The following is a 13,464-nucleotide window of genomic DNA, read 5'->3' as shown; positions in this document are numbered from 1 at the left end:
TGAATATTTAGATATAAGAGGGCCATGTTTTGTTTTACTAGAAGATAAAAGAGGCCTATAATTTAAACTAAAGCATGCTAGGGCTGGGAGTGAATTGAACAGAAATGAGAGGGGGGCCGGATGTACATCATTGGAGGGGCCCAATTAAATTTTTTATATAGGCTGGTGGACTTTTTTTTTTTTTTTTTTTTTTTCAGGGGCCACGGCCCCCCCAAGGGGCAACGTGGCTCCGCCTCTGCCTGTAACCATGATTTTCAAAGGGTTTTCTATTGAAAATGCTTGGATTTGGGCTTTATGGTGGAATTAAATTTATAAAAAGTGGGCTAGTGGAATTAAATTTCTAAGAAGTGGGCTTTATGATGGAGATAAGTTGGGATTTATTTTAATTTTATTAGCATTTTAAAATTGTAAGAAAAATTTAAGAAAGATTATGGAAATGACATGGCTGCTGACATGGTTCAACGTGAACATAGTAACATTAAATGCTACACTTCAATTTTTAGTATTATATAGATATAGATAAGTCCATTTCCTTCACTCTCTTTCCAAAATTCTTGCTTTGTGTGAATTTATCTTGAAGTTGTTTAAAACCAAAAAAGGCCAATAGGAAACCAAGTACGCTTTTCACTAAATATTTTTATAATTAATGGTGTTCCAAGATTTTGATAACTAATGACATACATACCATTTGGAGGGTGAAAATCTCAAAAATTTCAGTGTTGCCTATCATTGTATTTTTTTTTTTTTTTTTTTAGAGGAAAAAATAGTAGACTATATTTATTCAATATTATGCTATAGAATGGGGAAAGATAAAAGAGAGTCAAAACAATGGTCTCCACATTCTCTTTTGCAAGTTACAACTCTAGTAAGAGCTAGAGCAACACAATTACATTTTAAAAGAAACAAACAATAAAAGAAAAGAAAAAAAAATAAAGATATTCTAACAAAAAGTCATTTTCTCTCCTTCGCATTAATATAAACATTTCTCACGCAAAATTCAGTATATATTCAAATCCCACGATTCTCCTCTTCTTGAAATTTCATGATGTCCATAAAAATCAGTAAAGCGCCAAACAACACCATCTTGATTAATTAGAGCGTCAATGTGATGTGGGAAAAATGTTTGGATGTCCAAATCCACACAATCTACCCAAAGAAGAGTCAAACCACCACCCAAACTAATTCTAGGAACTACAAAACCAGCTGAAAAATCCAATTTCTCTGCAACCTATGAAAACCATCCATGTCTAGACGAGTTTCAAACAGGAAAAGATTTTGGGAACTTTTTCTCTCGCCAAACAACAGAGTTCTTCAATTGCCTCAGGGATCTCAAGCCCTTGACAATTAAGGCTCAATATCTTCATGGTGGAGAAGGGGGTAGAAGAATACCCACCCCCAACAGGTTTTTAAGAGCCACTCAGATTGTTCGACCTAAGAGCCTATTTTTTGTTAAGTGAAGGATCCAAGTTTGATGAAACTTGTTTTCCAGGAAGTTGAGACTTTGGCAAATTCTCATGGGATGTTTGAATATTATATCTCCGTAACATACATTTCTAGGATCTCAAAGTTGGTTTTTTTGTCCCAATAAATGAACAAATCTCCACCTCCATCTAAAAAATTAAGGGCCCATTTGGTAATATTGTTCTAGTAACATTGTTTAAGTATTGTGGAAATACGTGTAGGTGAAAAAGTGTTGTAGAAATACTTGTTGTGTTATTTAAGCAACAAAAACTGTTATTCAAACAACGTTACCAAACAAACCCTAAATTCTCTTCCTTTGATATTTTTCTATCCGTATCTGCCAAGATATTCCCCTCAATCACGAAAATCCCATTGGTTTCCTTAGCAGATGCCTGTTGTTGCTTATGAGTTAGAGTTGGATTCGAAGAAGGAATCTCATCAAATAAACGGGTCCTAAAATCCCCACAAGCCAGATCTTGTGTAACCGAGAAAGCTTCATTTAAAGGATTGGTGATTTCCAAATCACTTATCCGTGAATTGTTGGGTGGATTTGATTTTGGAAATAAAGAAGAATCTGGAACAGCTTCCATGTCAGCTCTAATGGTCATCAGAGCAGTTGAAGGTTGAAGGTGAATGATAGGTTGTCGAGCAATCACTTCGTTTCCATCAGAACCTTGAGCATCATCCTTACTGAATTTGGATGGACTAGGGCTTCCTTTTCTTTGTGTAGTTTTTGGAGCAACTACACGCATCCAAGGATCGTATTGAAGTTCACCCTCATCCATTGAAAGACAACCTTTATGTACCTTTCGACACTCCTGATCTTGATGACCAAGTATACCACATCTATAACAAAAGCTAGGAAGCCTTTCATACTTAAAGAAAACCCAATATGCTTCCACTCCTTCAACATGAATCATTTTTCCTCTCATAAGAGGTTTGGTAACATCAATATCCACTCGAATCCTAAGGAAAGGTGTAACATCCCAGTCAGTCAGACCAAAAAAAAAAAAAAATAGAGAGCAGATTTTTTTAAGTTCCCATGTGCCCCACCTAACACCCTTCCCCACCACTCATTTTCACTCATCTCTTTATCCCTTTGGCCAGCTCACTCACTTCCTTTCTTTTCTTTTTTTCATTTTCTCTCAACACAACACAAACATCTCTCTCATACTCCCTCATCCTCTCCCACGGTACCCACTCCAATTCAACATCTCCACCATCATTTTTCCGGCAAGATCACCAGAAAATTCTTGAGAATCTATAAGTACCTTCACATCCTTTTTATGAGGTAAAAATTTCTAATCTTTTTGGTGGGTTTTACACTTTTGCTTGAGATTATTTTTATCTAAGCTTTAATAATAACCATGTAATTTATGAGCATTGAAAGTGATATTTATGTGTTTTTATGTATGGGTTTTGCATTGGTGGAATTATTTGATGAGTGGGTTTATGGTTTGTGCTAATGATGACTACTTAAGGTTTATGTATGGTGGAAAATTTAGGAGTTTTAAGTTATAACATGTGATGGTTGGTAAATCTAATTTTTCCATTGCCATTGGGTTTATTTGGAGTTAGTTGAAGTTTTAAATTTCTTGTCTTGGAGGATATTTTGATTTTGCTTTCATGGGTCTGTTAATGATGTAGTGTAAATTTTATGGAAGCTAGTCATAATGTTGGAGATGATATTAATGGGTTAACTTTATAAATTGGAGTTTATGCCTTGTGAATCAATTTGTTGATAAACTTTGGAAGTGGAATATATTATTATTGATGAGGTTAAATACTAGGCTTGCCTAATTAAGTGCTTATTTGGCAATTCCTAAATTGTAGCTAGATACAATTTCAAGCTCTATGCTTATTGTGATAGGTTTACTTGATATTGTTTAGGTTCTAGCTAATCTCCTTGGAGCTTGGAGAATTAGGCTTTTGCGGTTGTGAGGTAAGTAGCTTTTGAATAGGATTTTTTTAAAAATAACCATGTTGCATAAATGTTGTTTTTGGGTTAAACACACTTTTGGAAACTACCTGTGGAAACTATATTTTCCTAAAAACTATTGTGTCGTAACCTTAATATATATATATATATATATATATATGATTATATATATAAAAATGCATCATATTTGGTATTGCATTTGGGGAAATGCATGAATTGTTGATATGGAAAAATAAGCATCTTTTATTTAATCTTTGATAGGGAAATCATGGAATTTATGGTATATTAGAAAATTTAAAGATGTTTATCTTGTCTTATTATGTGGAAATTGATAGAAAATCTCTTGACAAGAATGAAGTCGAAAACCTTACGAACTTTGTGGAAGTTAGATTATTTAAGGTTTTTCTGAAACTACCTCAATATAAACTATGTGTTTCAAAGTAATGTAACATATGAGTTTTATGTAGTTTTAACACCATGCCATGTGTGATTTCCCGGTGATCACCCCAATTTGGTTTTCGTAGTCTTTGTGACAACGAAATCAAATCTAGGTCAGTGCCCTTTCACTTTGGATGACGCATTCTTCTCTACTGTCCATGGGGGAAAGAGGTTCCTTGATTGTATGTGGGTGAGGCTACTACCCATAGGGCCAAGAGACTACATGCAAGAGAGGTCCTATTTGATGCACTCTCTCTGCTGCCCATGGGGGGAGAGAAAAACCTTAAGGGTATGGGTGAGGCTGCTGTCCATGTGGCCAAGAGTCTACATACCAGAGAGAACAATATCATGCCAGTTGTGAATGAGTGGATCCCCAGACCGGTCTATGTGGTAGTGTGGTATATTTGTGATAATTTACCTTATGTTAAATATTATGACTTGAAAATTATATTGTTGATGCTCACAGATTATAGTATATAGTTTCAAGGTATTTACTTTAAGAAATTTTATGTTTCATTATTCAGTCATTCTTGTCATATCATATTATTATTATTGAAAATGAAACTTGCATTTTCCCCACTCCCATTAATTATGCTACTTATTGGGCTCTGTCTCATCCCATTATTTATAAACTTTTAAGAGTAGGCAACAATCTTTTGAGACAGCTTTTTGGTGGCTAACAGTAGTTAGACTAATTACTGATGGAGGCTGAATTTTTGTGATGGAGATATTAGATGATGTACATCTTAAAATAGGTTTGACTCATTTCTTTTGTTTATTATAGTGGTTGTGACTTTATTCCTACTGATGGGACAAGCTAATAATATGTAATTATTTATTCAGACATCTATTCCTTTGTGGCCAATGGTCCTTCTAATTGTTGCATGGAGCTCTGACTTACTTTGAGAGTATATTTAATGGAATTATTATGACAATTCTTGATGCTGGTACTTGATATAATTTAATTGGATTTTATTGTCAAAAAGGAAAACTCTACAGGTACTTTTGAGATGTTTTTCTCATACTTTGGACCCTTTGGGGTTCGGGGCGTGACAAAAGGACCCCAAGCTAAACCACTTTTTGGAGCATCAATCAAAATTGGCACACCAATCTCATTGGCAATCCTAGTACCAACGACGGAATTCATACTTTTAATGGGGATATTGAAAGCCTAGATCCAGAAAGGGGAGTATTGGAAGGAAACATTACCTAAACTAAGATCACCATTGAATTGCTTCATTAAAATCAGTCTCCTATCGAAGGACCAAGGACTTCTATCTAAGACCTCCATCATATCTTCTTCACTTGTAAAAATAGCCAGAAAGAGATTATTGCCAACCTCTTTAATGTAACACCATGCGACCCTTGCCAAAGTTTATGGATTGTAGATTTAAATGCCTCCCTGTTGAACTCCTGGCTGATTTGTAACTTGAATAAAATACTGAATTTTGTGTGATGTTTAGAGTTTGATACATCCTAGGAGCTCACTGCCAAAACACCTTTTTCCTCCTCTAACAGCTTAAGCTTTTTCCACATCTTTATCATTGTATTAATATGTATCAGAAATATATTAAGAGACGTACTTACCAGTATTATTTTTTGTGAATTCATCCTGAAGTAGTTTACAACCAAGAGGACAATAGGGAAACCAAGTATAATTTTTGTTGTTCCAAGATTCTGATAACTGATTACATGCATACCATTTGTAGGGCTGAAAATCTCTTAAGTGTCCATATTGGCTATCATTGTATTAAAATATATCAAAAATATATTTAGAGCAGTACTTGACAGTATTATTTTGCCTTATGCAATAATGTTAACATAAGTTTAGGATATCCCATTTGTATAAATACTAAAAGGAAATATTGGAAAGGTTTTTAGAAAGATTTATAGATTAGGCCTATATAGAAGTTTCAATTTCTTCAACAATATATGAACTATTTGAAAAATTCTTATCTAGTTTCACCTCTCTACCTTAATAGAAGCTAATGTGTTATATGAACTTTTGAAATATGCAAAAGTGACTCTGAAGTTTGAAAAAAGATCTAGTGCAACAATTTAGAAAAAGGGGGGGGGGGGGGGGGGACTAAAAAGTTTGAAATTTTATCTCACAACAATATAGCAAAAGGAAGAAGGCATTATAACGAGTATAAGAGCATCCACAACAGATGTGGTATCTGTGCTAAATGCTATAATATGGCACATTTGGCATACCAAACACCAAAAATGAAGCTTTATCAGATGTGTTAAATGTGTCAAATTTTTGCAACATTGAACAATACCCTCACAATTTGGCACGGTACGGACAAAAAATGGTATATGGTTTATTATTTTCTTATTCATCTTTCTCTCTCATCCCAATTAAAATATCTCTTTCATCTTCTCCTTCAGCCACAGATTCACCGCCTCCATCTCCACTCTCTCATACTCTTTCTTCTTCCCTCTTCCCTTTTACTCTATTCTCTTCCCATTCATGAATCATGAGCCACCACCAATTTCCTCTCTTATATCTCACAAATTCCATCATCACTGATCTATAAAATCTCCTTCACCGAGCCACCATCGGTATTGCCGATTCGCTGAGCCACCATCATTGAGCCACCAACGATATCGCTGGGCCACCATCACTAAGCCACCACCGATATCACCGATTCGCTGAGCCACCATCGATATTGCCAATTCACTATTCAATCTCAGTTTCACCAATTCTATAAAGGTTTCATCGATTCTCTTAGCTTCATCAATGGTGGTAGATGGGTTTTAACAACAGCCAATGGTTGGTGGATTTGGTGGTTGAAGGTGGTGCTTGGCGGTGTGAGCTTGAAATTTGGGTTTTTTTGCTGCAATCTGTTCAATTTGTGGGTTTTTTTTTTTTTTTGGCTGTAATTTGGGTTGATCTGATATTGCCATATTGGTGAATAATTGTGGTGGTTGGTTTGCAATAGAGGTGTTGTTGCAGCAGTGGATATTGGTGGTTGGTGGTTGTGCCGTTGATGTTGTTGATGATAATGGGGAGGAGATAATATATTATTTTAATGTGTAGTAAATATTATTTTAATGTATAGAATTGAATGATAAAACATCTAATAAATGAGATATTGTAAAATGATGTGGTAAAATAATAAAGTAGGTTTTTGGTATGTCAAAATGACATTTTTTATGCAACAACTACTACGGATGCTCTAAGGAAATAAAAAATAAAAATAAATAAGAATCATGGTATATCATTCTTAGAAATATTTCTAATAAAACATGCACACAAACACAACATCTGTAAACATGGAGCTCTTGATTAGTCATGGCAAACAATTAAAGACTTCTTGTAGAATGCAAAGGAAGGATATCATGGATCCAATAAGGTTGGGAGTCAAGTTCACGCACACTTCCCGATGGTAAAAAATTATGTCAAAGCATAAAGGATAACGAGACGGCTGCATCCAGATTGTCTTTTATGGATAAAGCCAAGATACAGAACTTTATTACTTTTTGAGCAATCCAATTTTCTTGGAATCATGGAATTAAGTTATGAGAATGTGCTTGAGGAAATGTTTGAGAGGTTGCTTGAATTTCTACATTTTTTTAATATGAAAGTATTTTGTGCTTTAAATTCTTATTTATAAATTTCAAAATTATTTAATCAATCTAAAAAATATAGTATACTTTTTATAGTAAATATTATAATATGTTATAGTTTCCTAGAAATGTCGAAATACAAGAAACTTCTAATCTCATAAATCTAGATTAGTAAAGCAATTTTATTCAATATTCAAGAAAAAAACCATTTCTAGAACAAAAAAATTATTATAAAATATTAATTAAGAAGATCGAACTTCAAAATATTTAGGTTATATTTGGTGACAGTTTTTGTTTTCTATTTTCAAAAACTTGTTTTTGGGAATATAAAAAAAAAAAAAAAAAAAAAAAAAAATTTTCTTGTATTTTTTAAATCAAAAATATGTTTGGTTAGTTGAAATTAAAAAGATAGTTTTTTGAAGAAAAAAAATAGAAAATACTAAAATATGTTGTTACTAGAATTTGAACTCTAATGCTAACTCATTAAATGAGACAGATTCATTAAATTAAATACGTGTTTTCATTGACTTTTGAAAATTAAAAACTAAAAACAGCATTTTGCATATTTTTAGTTTTCTTCACAAATTGAGTTTTGAGAACAGTTTTTTGTATTTTGTCCATTTTGGATTGCCAAATAAGTTTTTTAGTCTCAAAAATAGAAAATTATTTTTAGAAATATAAAATAAGGGGAGAAAACAGTTATCAAACATACCCTTAGTAATATTGTGAGAAAATGTAAATATTATTTGTCATGTGGTACGTTTCTTGAAATTTTCTTTGTTTAGAATTCCAACTCAACAATTTTTTCATTTATATATCAAAGTATTAGTTATTGAAGTTGTAAATAGAGTACTGTCAAAAAAAAAAAAAAAGTTGTAAATAGAGTAAATGCATATATTAATTGTTCTATAGTTGTGCATTAATTATTTATATTAAAAAATTATATGATAAGGGGAAAAACGAGAATTTTATGAATGGGATCAAAATTAATATTAACCAATATAGAATTATACCAATTTTAAAGTGCCATACAAGAAATATAAAGAGTTTGGAGGCAATCATATATCTTTTGAAATTTTTATGAAAATTTAAGGATAAAAATCTAATATTAAAGAAGTTTAGGGGGCAACCATAAATCCTTTGAAAATTTTAGAAAAATTTAGGCATAATTTTCTAATATTTGAGAAGTTGGGGGTGGTCCCCCACCCTTCTAAGTGGTTCAACGCCTGTATATGATTACTTGTATAAATTTTATATAAGAAAATATTTTTATTTATAATAATAATAATAATTTTATTATTATTATTATTATTATGAAAATCTTTCTCATGTTTAGTTTATTTGGCAACAAATAATATATAAAGCATCAAAAACTAAATAATTTTGAATTCATTAAAATTAATCTTAACCATTTAGATTTTCTAACTTCTTCAAATGACATGTAATATATATAAAACCAACATTATAGTATTTATTCTATGTAATTTACAGTAAAATGTTACTAATGGGATAAATACATTCATTTTGTTATATTAATTTTTTTTAAGTGGTACATTAATTATTTTAGTATAATAAAATTTTAATGCCATTTTTCTAAGATTTCTATGAGAAATATATAATTAATTTGAAATATATTATTCTTCTTCAAATTTAGTTACTTTTGTAGCAGTTGAAACAAAGTTTAATAAAAGAAAAAAAAAATATATATATATATATATTTAATGACACACAATCAAAAAAAAGAGAAGGATTTTTGCATGTCTTGAGTAAGCAAGAATTATGACTATTTATATATATATATATATACACCAATCACTATATCATGAAATTATTAAATTTGTAAACACATAGTATAATCAAATCACTACAATAATTATATTATCTTTTTATTTTTTGTATCAAATAGAAGAATAAATATTACAATATTTTGAAATCTCGGAGGAAACTAATAATAAATGCATCGCACATCTTGTAACATGGTTTCAGCATATGACTAAGATAAAATGGCAAATATTTAAGAAGTCATATAGCATTACTTATCAGAAATTTTTTTTTTTTTTTTTTTTTTAAGACTCGCACGGTCCTATTAATACACAAATGAATGATATAGAAAAAAATAAAATAAAATCCACATAAAATGTAGTGACTATTAGTGCCTCCATCACGTTGATTTGCAAACTTTTAGAAACAATCACAAACAATAAAATAAAATTTATTTAGAAACTTGGAATAACCAAGTAATTCATTATAAAGTTCATGAGATATTCAAATTTCACTAAAAGGGTTTTTTCTTTTTTTTTAAGTTCAAAATTGTGGAATTTAATCTATGAAAGGAGGAAAAAAATGATAAAGAATGGAAAACAGACTACTTCTCTTCAGCTCATTTGATCAGTTGACACTTGTAAGACTGAAGCAAGCAGCGGCACTCTTCAATTCATTCTCAGCAACTTGTTCAACGGACTGGGTTGTATCTTTCAATGATTCTTCCGAGCTGCATATCACATTTAATTATCATTCATACAAAAATAAAACTAAAATTGCAGAATCAACTTTATATTATGGTGCATTTGTACAACTATTGTAAGATGATGTTTTGAATTTAAAATGAGCGTTTGTAAAAAAATTATAAAGAGTCACTCTAATGAAACAGAGTTTTGAATTTTAAAAATATTCTTTTAAGCTTCCAAAACACCTAACTAAATGGACTCAGAAAAAAAACACTATTAACCCTATATTTTACTTGAAATTATGAGAATATAATCACAATGGACAACCATGTAACCATTGCTATATCCAAATAATTTAATGTACCTTGACTCATAAGGCTCCTTGGAATCTATGTAGGATTGCCTATCATCGATGGTATCGAAAAATGGATGAATCTCATCATAATCATGAACTACTTCATGTTGGATAGCTAGTGGTTGCGAGGAGACCAACTCAGATTGAATTGCCAAAGAATTATTACTGTTGTTATCATTATTGGCATAAGAATGTTGAACCCAAAATGGATTTCCCACGTTATCCTTAGTATCCATGTAACCAGAGTTGTAAGCAGCCCTGTTGCTATTCCAGTAAGAATGCTGCTGTTGTGTTACAGGCAAAGCATCCACAGCATTGTAAGGCTGTGGAGTGTGATTGAAGAGTGAAAGAGCATTAGTACTAGGCGGCGCCATGCCTAATTCTAATTGCGAAGCGGCCATGTCATCAGGCAGAGAAGAAATGTGATGCTGATGTTGCCTGTACATCTCAAGTTGCGCATGAACAGCATGAAGCTCCTCCTCAGCCTGTAGAATTTGGTATTGTAGTTGGCAGATGATCCCCCAACAGCCATACACGGGGAACTTGTCGCGGATATTAGCTTGGTAAATGATAGACCTCATTGCCTCAGCCTTTTGACATGGCTGCAAATTCTTTAGTATCTTCAAGATGTTGCTGACACCAAACAACTTGTGAGCATTCTGAAACATTTTTGGTTGTTCAGGAGGGAAGTATAGAGAAAGAGGGCACTCGGATGAGCATTTTCTCCTTTGGTACTTACATGCAGCGCAAGCTTGGCTTGTGCCACCCTTAAGGGTCATATTCACAACACCACCTCAATATGATAAAAGTTGCTAGTGCAAGGCCAAGAAGCAAAGTTTGATGAAGAAGGAAATGATGGTCATAAATAATGAAAGTGAATAAAGAAAGGGACATGGGGGCAGAGAGAATATTCAATATTGAGAGAGAGAGGTAATTTTTATATTCAATATTGTTGGAACTGAAAAAGCTTGCATTTTGACCTGAACAGGTCTGTTATGAGCCGCGGATTTTGCTGGGTGTGGAAAAGACTGAGTAAAAGAAGAGGGTGGCAAGATTATAGGGAACGATTCTTTTTAAGTTTTTATACAAGTGTTGAGATTTTGGGAGATTCCTAAATTTTTGGGCCACTTTTATGGTCATAGCTAGCTCACACAGACCCGTTTTTGTGTGACCAGATTTTGCTGTTTTGCTTTTTCAGTTTCTTAATAAGGTAGTGGTTTGGTGTCACACTGCTTTAGTTTAGTTTTTTTTTTTTTTTTTTGTAATTTTACCGTTGTATCCTGGGCCACACGTGGGCTTGACCTTCACGGTTTTCACGTAACAGGCAGAAGATTCTATAATAACTAGAAATAGCTGCCTTTCGTTTGGTCGGAGGATGATGACTTTCTTTCAATATGGAGCTTGGCTCGAAGGATCAGGAGAGGAAGATGTGGACGAAGCACATGTATCCGTGGAAGAGGAGCCTTCTCAGAATCGTCATCAACTGTTATCCCCTCCGACGGTGATCGGAAAAACCAATCTGATGACAGCTAGACATCTCCTAGTATAGCTGATATCTCCTCAAAAAATTCAAATTCCCATGCATGCACCGGTAGCAGTTGCGGCTAAGGAAGATATATCACATAGTTTGATTTCAAAGCAACCACTTTTAGATGAAACAACTAGCACTACTAAGCTAGCGTGTCCTCAATTTCAGGGGAATTGGAATATAGTTCAGACTCGGATCAAAACAATTGATATGGGGAGGAATCAAACTTTTGATATTGAGAATATGGAAACTACACCGAATATCTCTGAGGTTTTTTCGGATCAAACTAAACCTCCCCTACGATCCTGGAAACGCCTCTTACGCAACTCCAACTCCAGCAGCAGTAAGGTTTTTGAAATTTAAAACTCTACCCTACCCCTGTGACAACTAAACTAAACGTCAATCTTCAGATGCAGATAAACCATCACTCTCCTTGCCTGCCTTCCCCTGTTCTCAAGAAACAAACAATTGACAAAAATAACCAGATTCACTATCTTTCAACAACTGGGGTTGCTTCTCAACCCCGTCCTCCGACATGAAAATTTTAAGCCTCATCTGCCGAGGGCTTGGGATCCCAGAGGTATTACAGGAAAACTTCGCTATTTGGCGAATGAAGAAGGTCCCGAGGTTCTTGTTCTCTCTGAAACCCGGCTGGATATGGATGGTTTTGTCAGATTAAAGAAGAAATTGGGCTTGAATAAAGGTTTTGCAGTCTCTAGAATTGGTCTGGGTGGTGGCTTGGTCATGCTATTGTGGGACAACGTGGATATTGATGTTCAAAATTCGTCTCCATATTATATTGATGCTTTGGTAAATCAAGAGGTTGTTGTTTGGCGCTTTACGGACTTCTATGGGCATCATTTATTGGATTCAATACACTGGTGAAGAAGAATTTGAACCCATGTTTTATGATGAGGATAAACTTGCAATTTTGTCAAAACCTATGAAGCATAGGCGCGTTTCGGGACTCGGGTGTGGGTGCGGGTGCGAGACTCAGCAATTTTTGAAAAATGTGAGTGCGGGTACGGTGAGACTCGGCGATTAAAAAATTATTAAAAATATTTTTACAAAATATTTTTAATATATTGCTAAGCATACTTTTTCACATTATATAAACATATACCAAATTTAAGAGCAATAGTAGATAATAACTAAAATATGATGTACATAAATTAAATACAACCCACAAGATTGAAACTAATACATTCCATGATGTTCGGAAATTAGAATACAACTCACAAGTTTGAAACTAAAACAAAATAAAAGATAATCAACAAGACAATCAAACACTAACATCATCATCCTCAAGATCAATAGCTTCACTTCAAACTTCACTTTCACTAGTAGTAGCACTAGTGTTAGCATTCCCAATAACCATGGCCTCCAACTCTGGCTCATCAAGTGTAAGGGCTGCATTCTCAAGAATTCCAGCTCCTCCATGTATGTCGCTCTCATTCCAAGGGTCTCCTGCAATATTCCACATCTTTGTTGTTGTATGTACGTACTCCTCATTGCGCCTTGACAAGAGTCGAAGATTAGAATGCACATATACCAAATCCTCAACACGTGCAGGAGCCATTTTGTTTCTTTTTAAGGAATGAATGAATTTGTATGTGCTCCAATTTCTCTCAACGCATGAGGATGAACAAGGTTGTCCAAAAAATTTAAGGGCAAGGGTTTGAAGAGTTGGAAATGCGGAGCCATGGTATTGCCACCAAACCAA

General features: G+C 33.5%; 1 protein-coding gene and 1 long non-coding RNA gene across 3 annotated transcripts; one reads left to right on the top strand and one right to left on the bottom strand.

Moving 5' to 3' along the window:
• The first annotated feature begins 2,595 nt into the window (after window positions 1–2,595).
• On the top strand, window positions 2,596–5,411 carry LOC126703488 (uncharacterized). 2 transcript variants are annotated; one of them, XR_007648098.1, is made up of 3 exons: window positions 2,596–2,752; window positions 3,352–3,403; window positions 4,825–5,411. It is a non-coding gene; the product is annotated as an uncharacterized LOC126703488 (long non-coding RNA). The 2 variants fall into 2 exon arrangements; XR_007648099.1 differs by lacking the exon at window positions 4,825–5,411 and adding an exon at window positions 3,662–4,814.
• A 4,388-nt stretch (window positions 5,412–9,799) lies between these two features.
• LOC126703665 (LOB domain-containing protein 27) lies at window positions 9,800–10,995 on the bottom strand. Its single transcript, XM_050402708.1, has 2 exons — window positions 10,223–10,995; window positions 9,800–9,902 (listed from the first exon to the last, which is right to left on the bottom strand). The coding sequence occupies exons 1-2, from the start codon at window positions 10,990–10,992 to the stop codon at window positions 9,800–9,802; spliced, it is 873 nt and encodes a 290-aa protein (XP_050258665.1). The 5' UTR covers window positions 10,993–10,995.
• Between the last annotated feature and the right edge of the window lie 2,469 nt (window positions 10,996–13,464).

Source organism: Quercus robur, chromosome 10 (genome assembly GCF_932294415.1).
Source record: "Quercus robur chromosome 10, dhQueRobu3.1, whole genome shotgun sequence".
NCBI classification, from domain to species: Eukaryota; Viridiplantae; Streptophyta; class Magnoliopsida; order Fagales; family Fagaceae; genus Quercus; species Quercus robur.
The sequence above is the reverse complement of the archived record's forward strand: the minus strand, read 5'-3'. Positions and strand labels throughout refer to the sequence as shown.

What these genes read in the sequence shown, in the direction of transcription:
- LOC126703665 (XM_050402708.1), bottom strand. Translation starts at nt 10,992, where the DNA reads ATGACCCTTAAGGGTGGCACAAGCCAAGCTTGCGCTGCATGTAAGTAC. An exon ending in AAGGAGCCTTATGAGTCAAG is followed by an intron (nt 9,903 to 10,222) that starts GTACATTAAATT and finishes TGTGATATGCAG; the next exon opens with CTCGGAAGAATCATTGAAAG.